General features: G+C 43.8%; 1 protein-coding gene across 8 annotated transcripts in view; it reads left to right on the top strand.

Moving 5' to 3' along the window:
- PIP5K1C (phosphatidylinositol-4-phosphate 5-kinase type 1 gamma) overlaps positions 1-20,152 on the top strand; it is a 633,992-nt gene that overhangs the window by 64,089 nt on the left and 549,751 nt on the right. For all 8 annotated transcript variants that reach the window (XM_073685093.1, XM_073685062.1, XM_073685071.1 and 5 more), the window contains exons 2-7: positions 1,594-1,622; positions 2,958-3,026; positions 3,150-3,280; positions 4,787-4,904; positions 6,558-6,710; positions 15,271-15,570. In XM_073685093.1, the coding sequence (XP_073541194.1) occupies positions 1,594-1,622; positions 2,958-3,026; positions 3,150-3,280; positions 4,787-4,904; positions 6,558-6,710; positions 15,271-15,570 (800 nt within the window). The remainder of the gene's footprint in view (positions 1-1,593; positions 1,623-2,957; positions 3,027-3,149; positions 3,281-4,786; positions 4,905-6,557; positions 6,711-15,270; positions 15,571-20,152) is intronic.

Raw genomic sequence — 20,152 nt, 5'->3', positions numbered from 1 at the left:
GAACTTTTGATCAGGGTCATTTGGATGTTTTTGGTTGTCATTCAGATTTGAAAAGAGAAAACACAGTAGTTTGACAATAAATGGCTTCACCCAACTAATAACCATGAGTGGAGAAAAAGTTTTTTTGTTATTCATATTTTCTGAGACAAGGCCAAGAAAGGAAAAATTCTGCCAGGGTATGTAAACTTTTGAGCACAACTGTATGAGATAGATAATAGATGGATGGATATATAGATAGATAAATGGATAGATAGGTAGGTAGATAAATAGATATATAGATGGATAGATTAATGGATGTATAGATAAATATATGGATAAATGGATGGATGGATGAATAGATACAGGATAGATATGGGATAGATGGATAGATACACAGACACACACAGCACATTATACTCTCCTTTTCCACTGGATGTTTGGCACCTCGTCAAATGAGGCTGTCATGTGAACTTTAGACTTTCCTGAGATTGAACAGTGGAGAAAACTTTCAGCATTATTCTCCACCGTTCAATTCAGCAATGTGTCTGTGGTATCGGCTGCGTCATTCCCGGTCCAGCACACATTCCCCTGCTGCCTGGCTCCCACTATGTAATGCAGGGGAGGGTCTGGCAGAGACTGGGGGAAGTATCTGTGGCTAGAGGCAGTGGAGGGTCTGGCAGAGACTCTGGGTGGTGTCCGTTGTGACATCACAGACTAGACTCTGCCAGCTAGTAAACACTAGTTGGGTTTTCACCAGCTCCTCCAGAAGCAGGAGTGAGGCTGGTCACATGGCATGTTTGTATCTAGGCAACGGAGCAGAATGCTGACAGGGTGTAAATTACAAGCGGTCAGCATTCTGTAGACTATGTACACACACAGATTGTACTGAATGCCCTGACAACCCCTTTAACAGAAACAGAAAAAAATGACCGACACTTCCAAAACAAGAAATAGGTGTGTACATGTGCTTACTAGGAGCAGCTACCTCCATATAGAACTAACAAATAAAGTAGCACACTGCAACGCCTGTGTAACGTAGCAACTGTACCTGGTAGTTAAGGCGTTTCTCGATATACCAGGAACCTGCCTGTGTGAACTCCACTCTAAGCTCTGTTTCTATGTTTGAGCTTTGACTGAGCACTCCGCCTCTAGGCCACAGGTGATTTTAATTACAGTAGGATCTTATTATCCCACACACAATCAGACATATGTCTCTTAGAGAGGAGTTCACACTGGCACGTTCCTGGTATGATGAGAGACGCCTTACCGTGGATGCCAGGTACACATGAATTGGCCAATTTATGGACTAAGGTTTCTCATTTATTTCTATTTTCTACAGCAGTAATGCTATTTACATTTCATATATTTCATGTTTGCATACTTAGCATTTCAGTGTGCTACTTTGTTAGTCAACCCCTTTAACTGTGCGGCTACCTCTTATGCTCTGTAAACACATTGAGGTGTATAGAGAGGCTTTGTCATTTTATTCTGTATGTTTCCTGTTCCCGGGGGCAGATCCTTGCTCTCCGTAAGTTGGTTCAGGAAAATCAAATTACCGCTAAGTAATTATCATCTTTCCACAATATTAAATATACCTATTTCTTTTATTAATAGATGTAATTGGAAAGAGAGCAACTTCTGAGGTAAGAATCATGTTGTACATTGTGATAATGAAAATTCTGCAATAGCTTTATATACTTAGTCCAATAGTGAAGATTACTAGGGGTTGTCACTGAGCATGGTTTATTTAGTATTGCACATCTATACATGCAGTCATCTGATCCTTGTTTGTACTTGTGTACTAAAGCAAATCCGTCAGCAGGTTTTTGCTCTATAATCTGAAGACAGCAGGAGATTTGTCACTTGTCAACATGCATGCTGTTGTTTACTATCTGAAGGATTTATCACTAAGATAAACATTGCAGGACTAGTCCAGCAACTAAGCACATCACTGGTGTGGGCGGGGTTAGCTTCCTCAGCTCTGCTTCATCCTAAATATAAAAGCTCTGATTGTGTCAGAACGGCTGCACCCAGTAATCTAAGTGATACATTGTTGGATTCAGCTTCTCTTTGCCTACATTACACTGCTCTCGGATCAGGTAGCAAAAACCTGGTGACAGATTCCCTTTAATATTGCCACTTGCATCAGGTACTTCATTGCAATCCTTCACTGTAGAATTGCTATGTGGCATATGATAAGGCAAACTCATTTGATGGGACTCTTAGTTTCATGTGGGTTTATCAGGAATCCTAGACCATACTCAGAAGAACGGGGAACCTTTATCCCCGTTAGAATGGAGTAGCAGGTCAGGTGCCCTATTGGACTGCCAACTGCTGTATTTATCTTTTTCCGGCAACCCTGTAGAGCATACATCTGGCCAGTCGCTCTAGTCTAATGGGGATATAAATCTCCCTAACGGTGCGAGTCCCAACGGTCAGATAGATGATAAAGGGGTTCCCATTGAAAACCAGTTAAGCCTGTGGGTGCTGTTGTGTACACCTCTGCAAACTCTTGCAGTGTATGTAAATGATAGGAACAATCAAACATGCTGCATCCACCGCATCTTTTTTACGAAAGTGATGTGGCTGTGGCTAGACTCTGTAGGTCTATGATTAGATTACATAAAGAGTATACTTTCTTTTAGCAGTGCACCAAATTTGCTGTTTTTTTTTTATACCATCTAATAAGTGCCTTTTGTTAAAGGCGTGAGTCACTTTGATATACAAGAAAGTAAAAGACTGAGTCTTAAGGCCTACCGAGTAAAATTCCAGCGTCAAAAAATGGACTGGGCCTGATGAATTCAATTTGAATAGTAAATTGATGTATGTGAATGACACACAGTCTTTCATTTAAAATTATGATACAATAAAAAGTAGGCTGCAATTAGGATGTTAAAAGAAACAAACTGAACAAATGTTTTTCAATGAATGCTAATGGATGCATAGCTGACTGCGTTTCACCTCTGCTTTGTATGTAGTCTGGTGTTGAACGGAAAAAAATTGGGCACCGTGGAGTTGATGCATCAGGAGAAACCACCTATAAAAAGGTTAGACATTTCTTCTCTGACTATAAGGCCATGGTCACACGCTCAGTATTTAACATTAGTATCTGTAAGCCAAAAGGACTGAAGGTATACCTGAGTAAGATTTTACTAACGTGTTTTCCACAGACCACATCAACAACTTTGAAAGGTGCCATACAGTTAGGCATTGGATACACTGTAGGCAATCTAAGTTCCAAGCCTGAGAGGGATGTTCTGATGCAAGATTTCTACGTTGTGGAGAGCATCTTCTTTCCTAGGTGAGAATAATATTCGTGTGTGATAGCTTTCACAAAACCCTTCAGAGGAATATATACCGAGGTATTTACCTCCTAATCCAAGAGCAACATACAATGTACTGTAGAGACATGTGTCACTTACTGGGCTGCTTGCTGTAGTTTTGCTAAAATTACTGTTTTAATCAGCAGGAGATTAAAACTAGAAGACTAGTAAACCTGCTGCCATGTAGTTCTCCATATTCATGAGCTTTGCATAACCCTGCCACTGATTTACAGCTTTCTGCCCATGTACAGTGTACACTAAAAGCTACCAATCAGTGGTTTGGGTGGGGTTATACAAACCCCAGCATTCAGAGAACTTATAGATCTGCAGTAGATAAAATAGTGTTTCTATTAAAACTACAGCAATCAGCCAAGTAAGTGATACATTGCTGGAATCAGGGTCTCTACCCTTATATCATGTTGCTCACATATGGGTTAGCAAAAACCTGGTGACAAATTTCCTTTAACCCCCTCAATGCCCCATGATGGATACATCAGTCATGGAGCGTGTCAAGATGATTGGAGTGGGCTCTGATGCTGAGCTCACTCTTCAAAGGGCAGATGCCGGCTATATTATATACCTGGCATTCTAACAGCAGTGATTGGCATGCCCACAGTTTGCTGCTGTTAACTTCTTAAATGCTGCTATCACTTACTGACAGAGCATTTTTAAGTGCCAGGATCTGGTCATCAGGGTGTTTGTCTAGGCACCCATGAGCTCCCATAATGTAAGAGTGGTAAGCCGATGGGTTGCTATGACAGCCAGGGTCCGGCTGAATCTCATCTAATCTCTTTAAGATCTTCCAGCCTGTGGCTGGGCTTCATGGGAGACTATCATTTTTACTATGTACATCAATACTACGTTTTTTGCTGTATGTAGTAGAAGTGATCAACGCAGTTTTAAATTCTTTAAGGGGGATTAACAAAGTAAAAACTAAAGAAAAAAATATTTACAAAAAATATATAAAATTTGAATATTCCACAGTTGGCAACAAATACATTTTTAAAAAATTGCTGTGTTCATAAGTCTGATCTGTCAAAATATAAAATTAACCCTATCTGTAAATACTTTTAAGAGAAAAAAAATCAAAATGACATAAAAGCAGTTTTTTGACCACTCTGCAAAATATGCAATAAGAAGCGATCAAAGCATTGTATTTACCCCAAAATACTATCAATAAAAACATCAGGTCACCATGCAACTTTCTGAAATTGTTTAAATCACTTAAATAAAAAAAGAAATGCAAGTTTGGTATTGTTGTAATCGTTAAAACTAATAAAAACAATGAGCAAATACCTTGCAGTAAATAAATAGTAGTAAATGAAAATACATATTTAACACTATTTTGATTTAAAAAAAAAAAAAGAGTGTAAAAGCCATCCCGCCGCGACAAGGTGTACCTAATTGAGATGATCTCTAACCTAGTAATGAAAAATCACCCTTACCTTGAGTGGTTAACTTGCCTCTTTCTGGTTGTTTTGCAGTGAAGGCAGTAATCTTACCCCGGCACATCATTACCCAGACTTCCGCTTTAAGACTTATGCCCCTGTGGCATTCCGATATTTTAGAGAACTTTTTGGGATTCGACCAGATGATTATTTGGTGAGTGAGTTTGACTCCTAATTAATCTGTCCTTTTTTTATAATGCTGTAGGATCCACAGTCACATTAGTTTCTCCATGTGGAAATAAACCTACTTTAACTATGTGCACATTTTCCTATTGCAGTAAATGGGGAATATGGTGGTTTAAAATCCGCGCTGCCCAATGGTTCAAATATGTGATCACACACGAAGGTGAAGCATGAATGTGGTTTATTTTGTCAATGTGTTTCATGGTTTTCAAACCTTTTCATCAGGACCAAACCACAATCATTATGGTTTGGTCCCGATGAAGAGGTTTGAAAACTTTGAAACACATTGACAAAATAAACCACATTCATGCTTCACCTTCGTGTGTGATCACATATTTGAACCATTGGGCAGCGCGGATTTTAAACCACCATATTCCCCATTTACTGCAACATATCTCCTTGGTGGTCCTGCAACAGCTTTTATATTCCTCTATAGGAGTTGTGACTGTCCCAACCCTATCAGGCGAGAGTACCTATAACATTTTACACCACTTGGTTATCAGATAAGACCCTATTTGCGCTTTTTGTTTTTCCAGTTTTTCACATTTTCCTATTTTAAATTATTACAGCTTTTTATAATGAAAAAAAACATTTTACTTAGGGCCGAGTTTGCTCCGAAATAAACACAAACAAAAATTCATGGCATCACCTTAATTCATTAGCAGCTTTAATATTTCTCTATATGAATGGAACTTGTAAAAATCACAAAAGAAATAGCAGACAACTTTTTTTGTGGCCATTGAGCATTAGCTTAACCTCTTGCTGTACCATTTTCACTATGGTATCATTACCTAAAGAGAGGACTACGTTTCAGTTGCGACATGAAACCGGATCCTTCTACTCCAAACTTGGAGATGCCCTTCGTCTCCATAGGAGCTGGATCTGTTAGTTGTTGGCCATCCACTATTGCCAGTACATTTGGGGTCAGGATAAGAGCTTTGTTAAAGGGGTTTTCCCACAAATAAAAAGTACATTTTAATTGATAGATCTTGTAATAAAAATAATTTCCATAATTGGATGTGTTAAAAAATGTTCCTGTGCTGAGATAATCTTCTAATTTTAGCCCTGCTGTGTACTGTGCAATGACGGTGTCTCACCGAGCAGGAACATGGTCTGATCATACCACAGCTCCTGGGCAGGGCAGGAAGCAAGAGTATTATAACTTGGGATCTCAGGTGCTGGTTTCTGTAAGGTAAAACATGTTTCTAAACACTAGAGGAATGTTTTACCTCCCACACAGGACGGCATGGGATCGCAACAGATTCTGTCTGTACTCTTTCTTTTGCTTCCTCCCCTGCCCAGGAGCTGTGGCATGAACAGACCATGTTCCTACACAACACACAGCAGGGGCAAGAAATGAAAAAGATGTTTAGACAACCATGACCTGTAAAAAATAATGTTCTCACTTGGTGACGGTATCATGCGGGATGGCCATCCTGATGGGTGACTATGTCTTTTGGAAATGTTGTCTTTATATGCCTGTTATGGTTTCCTTTTCAGCTGGGGAGATTTCTGTATTAATTTGCTTTTTTGGATGGGTACGCAAGGAGAGCTCCTGGTTAATTCACGTTTTAGACGTTAACAGTTATTGTTCAGTGTGTAATTTATTTGTTTTATTTCACAGTATTCTCTCTGTAATGAGCCTCTCATTGAACTTTCCAATCCTGGTGCAAGTGGATCTCTCTTTTACGTCACTAGTGATGATGAATTTATCATCAAGACGGTTATGCATAAAGAAGCAGAGTTCCTGCAGAAACTGCTACCTGGATATTACATGGTATATTTTATATTGCATGGTATATTTGCCTCTTTTGTTCATTTTTTTTTTCAGTAAACTGATATATGTTTATACAATATACACACTGTTAGGATTTGGCTCTGCAGGTAAAGCAGTTGTCCTGTGACTGCCAGTACGTGATTTGCACATCATTTGAGTGTAAAACATACCTAGCAGCAATCGCACAGCCAGACTCTGATTCATGCTACCTGTGGTTCAGGCAGGTTCCATTTAAATGCATGTCTGTTTCCATTACAGAGCACCAGGCAGTAATCCTCAGTGAAAATTTTCCTTTTTCTTTTTTTGTCTAAAATAATGGTGCTGATGATACATTTAATGATTAAATGCCTATGTATTCTGCAGCTCTTTACAATTCATAACGCGTATGTACAAACAATATCAGACTTTACAGAATAACACCTGATTCTATTATTCAAACAGGAGGCGTGAGGGCCTTACTTGTAAGCTTATGAAGAAAAATAGGGGTGTCTCAAAGGGTAAAAAGTGCTTGGATCATATGGTCCACCCATCTTTGTAATGATTACCGGTATTCATGTAAAGCTGAACCAGTCAACGACTAGTATCTGACTGTCTATATCTAGATGCAAAGTGCTACGGAGTGCATAGTTTATCTGGGAACAGATAGGAATAGATTCTGGTAAAATGCAGGAAGGGAAAACCGAGAAAAGTAAGATAAGTGAAGATAGATGATAGGCCAGTCTAAAAGATGTGTTTTTAGAACACGCTTAAAACTGGACACTGGGGATTAAACAATTGTCAGGATCAGTGCATTCCAGAAAACTGGCGCAGCACGAGAGAAGTCTTAAAGATGGGAGAGGAAGTTTCACATTATGGAGGATGTCAGTCTTAGATTATCAGAAGAATAGATGGTTAGGTTAATAGACGTAGACAGAAATGAGGGAGGAGATGTGGTTGATTGTGATAGGGTTATGTTTTCTGTAGTGAATGGCTAACTAGTGCAGTGACTGGCACAGCAGAAGGCAATTGTGTAGCTGCAGGACAAAAATATGAGCCTGGCACTTGCATTAAGGATAGAATGAATACTTTCTTAAAGGGGTTGTCAAGGATTGAGTTATTGATGGCCTATCATTAAAATAGGTCATCAATATTAGATTAGTGTGGGATCTAATAGTTGCACCCGTTCTGATCATCTATTAGCAAGCACCACGGTTCTGTGCACTATATAATGCCTGTTTTCAGTTGATGCAGCTCAGGTCCCATTGAAGGCTATGGGAGCTGACCTATCGAAGACTGGCCACTATACAATGCACAGAGCTGTGGTTTTCTGTCTCAACACAGTGTTTTTTTTTTCTGGCTGTGCAAGAGCTTATTACTGATCATGGCGGTACCTAGTATTCAATACCTCCACCAATTTAGATTGATGGTGTGCTTTTATGATAGAACATCTAAATCTGAAACTTTGGTCAACTATCTCAAGGTCTTAACATCATTTAGCATATATAGACAGAAGCATAATAACATCATTGGCCAAATATATTCCAAGCAAGTGTCCTTGCAATAAGTCTTATTTGAAACTCAAGTTGCGGTCTGTTTTTTTGATTTGTTTACATTAAAAGGGGTTGTTCACACTTGGGCTGAAAGTGTTTAAGTGCATCTTAACTTCGTCCCGACATATATGACATACAGTTGCGTAATTTGTCGGTTTCCTGACTTTGATGCAGGCTCTGAGCTCGCATCTTTTCAGACAGAGGATTCCTAAACAATTCAGCCATCATCTGCCTCTAACAGCCGTGGGGGGGCATGGTGCGTCATTTGCGAATGTTAACATCTTCAATGCTGCTGTAATTTTTTTGACAGCCGCATTTAACATGTACCAGCATAGGGGTGGGTCATTCAGCGCGCCCGTGACGTGATTGCAGGGCAGCAATAGGTTGCTGTGACAAGTGTTTAGCTGGCGTGATTTTTGTTATAGTAAAAGTGATCAGATGATCACAGCTTCAAGTCAGATACAGTAAGAAGTAAAAAAGAAATGTTTCTTGTTTGTCTCATTGGGGGACACAAAACATTGGGATAGTCTGCTGCCACCTGGAGGCTGACACTATTATTGCATTTAAATAAAATTGGCTCCTCCCAAGCAGACAAAACCTTGCCTGCTGGAGTTAGGCCTACTGCATTTTTTGTAGCTTTAGTTGGAAGCAAGGTCTGTCTCAGACCTATCTTAGGTTAGGTGCTAACCACTTTTGCTTTATGTTTTTCAGATGGATGTATGTGGGTAACAGAGTGTAATTGTGCACTCTGTTTCATCCACATAGCGACTGAGACTACAGGCTGTAATTGTTCAGTCTGTATCCACTCGCGTAGGTGTGGCCGGACCAATGTGTCTTGATTCGATTGATAGTCCAGTACTGGGACGTAGGTCAGTAAGCCAACTAGCTCTTACCTTCCGCACCACATAACGTGCTCGTGCATGGAGCAGAAGTTTAAGGGATCCAGATTTTCAGGACGGGTAAGTATAACCCTTTCATGAGCCTTTCTTTACCCCCACCTTTTTTGGGGGGTGGTAGTTACCAGTGTGTAGTTGCTCCTGCTGGCTGTTCCACTTGCCCATCTGGGCTCGAGTGGTAGCACGCTGTTTGTATGGGTCTGATTCCAGCCGGCTGTGTGTGGCTGTGTTTCCAGCTAGTCGGCAGCAGTGTTACTCCCGTCTTATCAGCGCTGCCGGTCTCTCATTCATTAATCGGTGGTTTCTCTGCACACCTGGTTCCCGACCCTTCATCCTTATGGCATCGCAGTTTAAATGCTGGCACAGAAGCACTTCGGTGTCTTCCTCCTCGTGGGTTAGCAAGGTCACCTGGGTAATGTATTCCTCCTGCATTGTGGATGTGGTAGGCTGTTGACTACTGGGACCTGATACTAAGCACTCTAACAGTTTTGTGTCACTGTTTAGTGGACTTTCTAGTTTCTTTCTTCCCTTTCTCTATCACTCAATGTCTTAGTCTAGAGCAGACCATGCATCCCATTAGCGCAGCCTGCACTTGTCACTTTCTATGCTTGTGTACTTTGTAATAGTAAGTTTTCCATCGGTCAGTCTGTGGCCTATTGTACTGCCTGTACCCCTCCTGCTTCCTTGCTTGTAGGCGCTCAGGTAACCTCTGAAATTTGAGTGAAATATGGCTCTTCCTGCCTGGGCTTGTGATGAAGCTCAGTCTGAAGCCGAACTAACCAGGGTGTCCATGACGCTGGTTACACTGGTGGAATGATTGCCAGTGACTACTACCACCACAGGAGCTCCGGACAGTTGTCCTGTTCGGAGGCCTGGGGCCTTGCAGGTTTGTCCCTTTTTGTCAAATTTCAGCATCGGACAAGTTGCGTCGGCAGAATAGACCGAATATCTTCCAGAAGCTCAGGGAAGCTTCTTTTAGACAAACACCCGCCGGACGCCCTCCGGGTCCAGAGGCAACAGGAAGGTCAATGCTTGATTTGCGACCACCCCCCCCCACTCAGGGATTCTTCTCGGGTGGTTGGCCGCCTCCTCCTTTTTCAAAAGGTATGGCTTTAGTAAATCGGTGATCTTTGGGTCAGGGAGGTCATCTCTTCAGGCTACATCACGATAATTTATTTTGCTCTTACCCTCTCAGGTCTCCTAGCATAAGTCCATTTGGACCAGGCGATGGCTTCCCTGCTTCAGGCAGGGGTGATTTTAGGTATTCCCATTTCAGAGCGCTTCAGGGGGTTTTATTTAAACCTATTTGTCATCCCCAAAAGGATGGCTCGTTGTGGCCTACTTTAGATTGAAGGCGCCTGAACAAATGGGTTCGGCTTTATCACTTCAAGGTGGAGTCACTCTGGTCAGTGATCGCATCCATTAAGCTGAGTTATTTCTTTCTTGGGAGATATTCGGGACAGGTATTTACTTGTGCCAATTTTCCAGCTTATCAGCGATTATCTTTGCTTTGCCGTCAATCACTATCAGTTCAGGGCTCTCCCACTGCGACTGGCCACAGTGCCCAAGGTATTCACGAAGATCCTGTCCCCAGTTATGGTTCTGCTATGGTCAAGGGGGATAATTGTTTTCCCCTCTCTGAATGATTTTCTTGTCAAAGCGCCATCCCTTGCTCATAATTTAGAGAGCATGCAGATTGCCAGATTGGCAGATTCAACCTGTGCTTTTCACGGATGAGAACAGATTCACACTGAGCACATGTGACAGACGTGACAGAGTCTGGAGACGCCATGGAGTAAGTTCTGCTGCCTGCAACATCCTTCAGCATGACCGGTTTGGCAGTGGGTCAGTAATGGTGTTGGAAGGCATTTCTTTGGAGGGTTGCACAGCCCTCCATGTCCTAGTCGGAGGTACCCTGACTGCCATTAGGTACTGAGATGAGGTCCTCAGACCCCTTGTGAGACCATATGCTGGTGCGGTTGGCCCTGGGTTCCTTCTGATGCATGACAATGTCAGACCTCATGTGGCTGGAGTGTGTCAGCAGTTTATGCATAATGAAGGCATTGATGCTTTGGACTGGCCTGCCCGTTCCCCAGACCTGAATCCAATCGAGTACATCTGGGACATCATGTCTCGTTCCATCCACTAATGCCTTGTTGCACCACAGACTGTCAAGGAGTTGGCGGATGCTTTAGTCCAGGTCTGGGAGGAGATCCCACAGGAGACCATCAGCAACCTCATCAGGAGCATGCCCAGGCGTTGTAGGGAGGTCATACAGGCACGTGGAGGTCACACACAATACTGAGCCTCATTGACTTGTTTTAAGGACGTTACATCAAAGTTGGATCAGCCTGTAGTGTGTTTTTCCACTTTAATTTTGGGGGTGACTCCAAATCCAGGCATCCATTGGTTAATAAATTTGATTTACATTGATGATTTTCATGTTTTATTGTTCTCAACGCCTTTCACTATGTAATGAATAAAGATTTGCAACTGGAATATTTTATTCAGTGATACCTAGGATGTGGTATTTTAGTGTTCCCTTTATTTTTTTGAGCAGTGTACAGTATATATTCCGTGCATTGTAATCAGAAGTGTATATACCATACACTCGCTGTGAGTTCCACAATAACCGCGGCCTCGTCCATCCCTGGTCAGTCAATTCTGCTTTTGCCCTGTTGATTGGAGGCAGCGGCATTGCTTCCCTTGACAAACTGGTGATTTGGATCTGCGTGACACCCTGGTTGTTATCTTTGACAGTAACTAGTCCTGTTGCCACCAAACCTCTAAGGTGCCTCTGATGATCATCAGTCAATTTTACCCTATGCCTTTTAAAAGTTTTGACAGCATTTACCCTCTGTAGATGGTATAACAAGGACAAACATACATTTTTAAAAAATGTGAAACTCTCCCAATAAGTATTTTATGAAGCCCTCTTACACAAGTCCAAAAATCAATAGAACTTGTAAATCTGTTTCTACTGGTGACGTATGAAGTCTAAAAATCTAATATATACATACTTACCTTGTAATGTCTTCACATGCTGTTCCGTCCAGATCCCAGAATTCCAAGCGGCCAAAGTTCCCCGACCGCCATATTGGGACACCCAAGTGTGTACACACACACACACACACACACACACACACACACTGTATACACCGTACGCTCCACACACACACACTGTATACGCCGTACGCACCACACACACACACACTGTATACACCGTACACACCACCCCCCCACACACACACTGTATACACCGTACGCACCACACACACACACTGTATATGCCGTATGCACCACACACACACTGTATGCACCGTATCCACCACACACACACACACACACACTGTATACACCGTACGCATCACACACACTGTATACACCGTACACACACACACACACACACACACACACACACTGTATACACCGTACGCACCACACACACACTGTATACGCCGTACACACACACACACACTGTATATGCCCTACGCAGCACACACACACTGTATATGCCCTACGCAACACACACACACTGTATACGCCGTACTCACCACACACACACTGTATACGCCGTACGCAAGACACATACACACTGTATACGCCGTACGCAACACACACACACACACTGTATACGTCGTACGCACCACACACACACACGCTGCATACGCCGTATGCACCACACACACACGCGCTGCATACGCCACACACACACACACACACACTGTATACGCCGTACACACCACACACACACACACACTGTGTACGCACCACACACACACACACACACACACACTGTGTACGCAGTACGCACCACACACACACTGTGTACGCAGTACGCACCACACACACACTGTGTACGCAGTACGCACCACACACACACTGTGTACGCAGTACGCACCACACACACACACTGTGTACGCAGTACGCACCACACACACACACTGTGTACGCAGTACGCACCACACACACACACTGTGTACGCAGTACGCACCACACACACACACTGTGTACGCAGTACGCACCACACACACACACACTGTGTACGCAGTACGCACCACACACACACACACTGTGTACGCAGTACGCACCACACACACACACACTGTGTACGCAGTACGCACCACACACACACACACTGTGTACGCAGTACGCACCACACACACACACACTGTGTACGCAGTACGCACCACACACACACACACTGTGTACGCAGTACGCACCACACACACACACACTGTGTACGCAGTACGCACCACACACACACACACTGTGTACGCAGTACGCACCACACACACACACACTGTGTACGCACCACACACACACACACTGTGTACGCAGTACGCACCACACACACACACACTGTGTACGCAGTACGCACCACACACACACACTGTGTACGCAGTACGCACCACACACACACACTGTGTACGCAGTACGCACCACACACACACACTGTGTACGCAGTACGCACCACACACACACACTGTGTACGCAGTACGCACCACACACACACACTGTCTATGCAGTACGCACCACACACACACTGTATGCACACCACACACACACACACACTGTGTACGCAGTATGCACCACACACACACACACTGTGTACGCAGTATGCACCACACACACACACTGTGTACGCAGTATGCACCACACACACACACTGTGTACGCAGTATGCACCACACACACACACTGTATATGCCGTACACACCACACAAACACACAGCTGTACCACCAGCAGAACACTGTCGCGAACACTGCGTACACACCGCCGCCGGGATCAGTCGAATGATTCACTGACCGCCGCCATCTTTGTACAGGAGGAGCGCATGCGCAGTTTTAATGTGTCCGCCGCTATCTGCCTGCACAAACATGGCGGCGGTCTGATTTACTGCGCAGGGAGACAGCTCAAATGAGAGAACACATGAGGGAAGAAGACCGCACAGGGGTGGAGAGAGAGAGAGCAGACAAGGGGAAGAGCACATGGGGTACACAGATCAAAGAAGAGATCACATGAGAGGAGAAGACAGCAGATGGGGAGAGAGAAAGCGCACAGGGGGGAGAGAGACAAAGCACAGGGGGGAGACAGCTCAAACGGGACAGCACATGAGAGGAGAACACAGCACAGGAAGGAGAGAGACAGCAGTCAAGGGGGATAGCACATGGGGTAGACAGGTCAAAGAAGAGATCACAGACGGGAGAAGTCAGCACATAGAGGAAAGAGAGAGTGGATAGGTGGGTGAGCACATGGGGGGGGGAGATTCTCAACGCTGCAAAGCCTGCCCCCATCGTGACATTACAGCCCTCCCGATGTGATAGCATAGGGCCTCTATCTAGTAAATATACATTTGTGCAAAAAGGTCTTAAATGAGCTCCGTTCAACTTGTTATAATATTGATCAACATTCATAGTGGGCAGATATCTTCCCATGTAGAAGGGCTCGTTGCTGTGATTTTGCAGATCAAGAACTCTTTACAGAGCATCTATCGTTGCTTTCAGTTTTAGTAGTTTTGGAATCTTCGAGATCGTATCTTCTAGAGTAAATGTTAATTTATGAGCAAGTCCAATGAGCTGTGAATAAAGAAGTCTAGGATAGAATTTAGATTTTTTTTAATAGGGCTATGATCAACCATGTTCAGCATTAGTCAGCTCAGCAGTAAACGTGAGATTACATAAGATGACGAAGCATAATGTTAATCAGAAAGATCACAATGTAAGTTATTTTAAGAATTATTTAGCCAAGTTATACTCAAATGGCCTGTGAAAAAAAGTCTTCAAAACAGCACCTTTCTTTACTTCCACCTATGTCCTATTGGATTTTCCCATACGTGACTTCTCAGGAGAGTGCATAAGGAGGGAGCAGTGTTCAAACTAGTATTTGTTAGTAGACACAAATAGAAACTCGACTATGCTTCCCGCCAGTAGCACAGATTATGCCTATACACTGTCTGCTCCTTTCTGTTAGATGGTCTTAGTGGCCAAATGGTAACAAGGTATTACCAAGTGATCAGTCTTCATAACCCCTAACTAGGAATATTTGCTAATGCCACACAAGATAACTCCTCTCTACTATTTATGGGATATCTGATGTTTCCATACTGATGAATTTTTCCTTCTATTGTAACAGAACCTGAACCAAAATCCACGAACACTTCTGCCCAAGTTCTATGGTTTGTATTGTGTGCAGTCTGGTGGAAAGAATATTCGGGTTGTAGTGATGAACAATATTCTGCCAAGAGTGGTCCATATGCATTACAAGTATGACCTGAAGGGCTCCACTTACAAGAGACGTGCTTCTAAGAAAGAAAGGGAGAAGCGGAGCCCTACCTACAAAGACCTAGATTTCATACAGGATTCCCCAGAAGGACTGCTTCTTGATAATGACACCTTCAGTGCGTTGGTTAAGACCATGCAGAGAGACTGTTTGGTAAGTTGTTCTTCAGTATGCTGATTGACAGATAACATAGCGTGTTGTCAACTTTTTCTGACTTGCATTCTGAATACTGTACAATACCAATTAATATTATTTTTCCAGGACAACACAATAGGATAGGAGGAAGCTTCCTTGACCTATGACAGTACAGGATCACAGAGATGTTAAAAGGTCCCTCCCATCTCCACCCTCCAGTGTTTTTTCCTGTCCCTTGCAGGACAGACGAAGGAGAGGAATGCGCATCAGCGTGAAGTTTACCTGGGAGCTCAGGGGGATCGGAGCGGATCCATCTCTTTCCTTCCCTCTTTGAAGATGCTCCAGGCTGATACCTCACTGGGCTGGGGTCCCTCAGCCAGGTCAGTAAAGCGGGAAGTGGCTCCTGGCTTTGCTGCTTCCCTCAGTGGAGGGCTCTCGGTATCAAGCTGCATGTGCTCCAAGGTGGAGCTTTATTTTCCGGACTCAGGGGAATCTGGGGGTTCTCGGCCTTCCCTTCCCTCTGTCGAGCAGTCCGTGGCTGACACCTCTCTGGGCAGAGGTCCTTCAGCCAGCAGCCAGCCTGTGTAGCATTCCCTGTGTGACGCCGCTTTCCTCCATGATGGGCTGTCGGCATTACCAGCTCCCCCTGTTGTTCTAATGGGTGTGGTGCCAGCACAGGTAAGTGCACGGGGCTAAGCCTTTGGGCGATTACTAGCCTCATGCCTTATGCCAAAGCTGGGCCTAGACATGATAGTCTCTTGGCATTACCAGCTCCCCCTGTTCTAATGGGTGTGGAGCCAGCACAGTTACGTGCACGGTAGATGGGCTAGGCCTCTGGCCAATTAATAGCCTCATGCCAAAGCTGGGCCTAGACCCCCATGTGACAGGGCCTCATGAGTGGGCTTCACAGTTTGACTTATGCTAAGCATGTTTGTCTCTCTGTATGATAAATTGAAAGACTTGGTACTCATATGAGAAATTATGGTTCCTTTTATTGCATTCAGTATAGCGTTGAACTTTTTCGGTCTAGTTATAGACCTTCATCAGAACTGAATGTGGGAACTGGAACCGTGTGTATTCAGGCGCATGGAGCTGCGACCAACGTCACTTGGGAGAGCGCATGGAGCTGTGACGTTGGTCGCAGATCCATGCACTTGACTACACACGGTTCCAGTTCCCACATGGTACCTCATGGCACTATATAGAACCTCATGGTGCCTCAGGATACTTCATAGTACCTTATGGCACCTTGTAGTGCCTCATTGTACATCATAGTGCCTCATGGTACATCGTAGTGCCACATGGTACATCTTAATGCCTCATGGCACTGCATAGTATCTCAGGGTGCGTCATGGTCCATCATAGTTCCTCATTTTACTTCATAGTGCCTCATGGTGCCTTGTGGTACCTCATAGTGCCTCTGTGTATCAGTGTGCCTTGTGGTGCATCATTGTACCTCTGTGCATCAGTGTACCTTTTGGTACATCATTGTACCTCTCTGCATCAGTGTACCTTATAGTGCCTCATTGTACTTTTATAAGGCCTATGTGTCTGTGGCTTATGCCTATGGCTTATGCCCCGGGTCCCTCGCATCGTGCTTTGTACCTTGTGTCTCCAGCCTACCTTTTCACACTTTGCCTCTGGCCTCGATTCTGGTTATAGAATCAGAATCTTCATATTTCTGGACCCAGATCCAACTTCCTTTTACTCAATCTTTGTTTCTAGGCTTAGCCAGAGGAACAACTATGCTCTAATTGGCCTAGTATTCTGTTTTGTAACAGAGATCTCAATTCAGCTACTGCCTTTAAGTACTGAAGTTGTGGTGGAAAGGATATTGAGTTGATCCTATAAAATGACAAACTACTTTTCCGGGAGTAGAAAAACCCACGAAATAGATGCTAATCATGTTGGGAGAAAGAATCCTTCCCGACTCCCCATACAGTGATTCGTCTAGTTTCCTAGATCATCCTCCTGATAAAGATTCTAGCCCCATAGTCTGTAATACTATGTTTATCAAGGAGAGCATCTCGACCCTCTTTGTACTTTTATATTTGCACGTGTGTGTGTATGTGTGTGTGTATGTACAGTACAGACCAAAAGTTTGGACACACCTTCTCATTTAAAGATTTTTCTGTATTTTCATGACTTTGAAAATTGTACATTCACACTGAAGGCATCAAAACTATGAATTAACACACGTGGAATTATATACTTAACAAAAAAGTGTGAAACAACTGAAAATATGTTTTATATTCTAGGTTCTTCAAAGTAGCCACCTTTTGCTTTGATGACTGCTTTGCGCACTCTTGGCATTCTCTTGATGAGCTTCAAGAGGTAGTCACCGGAAATGGTTTTCACTTCACAGGTGTGCCCTGTCAGGTTTAATAAGTGGGATTTCTTGCCTTATAAATGGGGTTGGGACCATCAGTTGTGTTGTGAAGAGGTCAGGTGGATACACAGCTGATAGTCCTACTGAATAGACTGTTAGAATTTGTATTATGGCAAGAAAAAAGCAGCTAAGTAAAGAAAAATGAGTGGCCATCATTACTTTAAGAAATGAAGGTCAGTCAGTCTGAAAAATTGGGAAAACTTTGAAAGTGTCCCCAAGTGCAGTTGCAAAATCTGGCTCACATGAGGACCTCCCCAGGAAAGGAAGACAAAGAGTCACCTCTGCTTCTGAGGGTAAGTTTATCTGAGTCACCAGCCTCAGAAATCGCAGGTTAACAGCAGCTCAGATTAGAGACCAGGTCAATGCCACACAGAGTTCTAGCAGCAGACACATCTCTACAACAACTGTTAAGAGGAAACTTTGTGCAACAGGCCTTCATGGTAAAATAGCAGCTAGGAAACCACTGCTAAGGACAGGCAACAAGCAGAAAAGATTTGTTTGGGCTAAAGAACGCAAGGAATGGACATTAGACCAGTGGAAATCTGTGCTTTGGTCTGATGAGTCCAAATTTGAGATCTTTGGTTCCAACCACCGTGTCTTTGTGCAACGCAGAAAAGGTGAACGGATGGACTCTACATGCCTGGTTCCCACCGTGAAGCATGGAGGAGGAGGTGTGATGGTGTGGGGGTGCTTTGCTGGTGACGCTGTTGGGGATTTATTCAAAATTGAAGGCATACTGAACCAGCATGGCTACCACTGCATCTTGCAGCGGCATGCTATTCCATCCGGTTTGCGTTTAGTTGGACCATCATTTATTTTTCAACAGGACAATGACCCCAAACACACCTCCAGGCTGTGTAAGGGCTATTTGACAAAGGAGAGTGATGGGGTGCTACGCCATATGACCTGGCCTCCACAGTCACCCAGTCACCAGACCTGAACCCAATCAAGATGGTTTGGGGTGAGCTGGACCGCAGAGTGAAGGCAAAAGGGCCAACAAGTGCTAAGCGTCTCTGGGAACTCTTTCAAGATTGTTGGGAGACCATTTCCGGTGACTATCTCTTGAAGCTCATCAAGAGAATGACAAAAGTGTGCGAAGCAGTCATTAAAGCAAAAGATGGCTACTTTGAAGAAGCTAGAATATAAGACATTTTCAGTTGTTTCACACTTTTTGTTAAGTATATAATTCCACATGTGTTAATTCATAGTTTTGATGACTTCATTGTGAATGTACAATTTTCAAAGTAATGAAAATACAGAAAAATCTTTAAATGAGAAGGTGTGTTAAACAACAGAATATAACTCCAAGTAAATCAAACTTCTGTGATATCAAACTGTCCACTTAGGAAGCAACACTGATTGACAATCAATTTCACATGCTGTTGTGCAAGTGGAATAGAGAATAGATGGAAATTATTGGCAATTATCAAGACAACCTCAATAAAGGAGTGGTTCTGCAGGTGGGGACCACAGACCACATCTCAGTACCAATGCTTTCTGGCTAATGTTTTGGTCACTTTTGAATGTTGGTTGTGCTTTCACACTCGTGGTAGCATGAGACGGACTCTACAACCCACAGAAGTTGCTCAGGTAGTGCAGCTCATCCAGGATGGCACATCAATGTGAGCTGTGGCAAGAAGGTTTGCTGTGTCTGTCAGGGTAGTGTCCAGATGCTGGAGGTGCTACCAGGAGATAGGCCAGTACACCAGGAGACGTGGAGGGGGCCGTAGGAGGGCACCAACCCAGCCGCAGGTCTGCTACCTCCGCCTTTGTGCAAGGAGGAACAGGAGGAACACTACCAGAGCCCTGCAAAATGACCTCCAGCAAGCCACAAATGTGCATGTGTCTGCACAAATGGTTAGAAACCGACCCCATGAGGGTGGTATGAGGGCCCGATGTCCACAGATCGGGGTTGTGCTCACAGCCCAACACTGTGCAAGATGCTTGCCATTTGCCACAGCACACCAGGATTGGCAAAGTCGCCACTGGCGCCCTGTGCTCTTCACAGATGAAAGCAGGTTCACACTGAGCACATGTGACAGAGTCTGGAGACGCCGTGGAGAGCGATCTGCTGCCTGCAACATCCTTCAGTATGACCGGTTTGGCAGTGGGTCAGTAATGGTATGGGGTGACATTTCTTTGGAGGGCCGCACAGCCCTCCATGTGCTCGCCAGAGGTAGCCTGACTGCCATTAGGTACCGAGATGAGATC

The sequence above is a fragment of the Phyllobates terribilis genome, unplaced genomic scaffold (genome assembly GCF_046119375.1).
Source record: "Phyllobates terribilis strain yellow unplaced genomic scaffold, ASM4611937v1 Scaffold_1__5_contigs__length_1240528914, whole genome shotgun sequence".
Taxonomy (NCBI): Eukaryota; Metazoa; Chordata; class Amphibia; order Anura; family Dendrobatidae; genus Phyllobates; species Phyllobates terribilis.
Note: the sequence above shows the minus strand (reverse complement) of the source record. Positions and strands in the feature narration are given on the sequence as shown.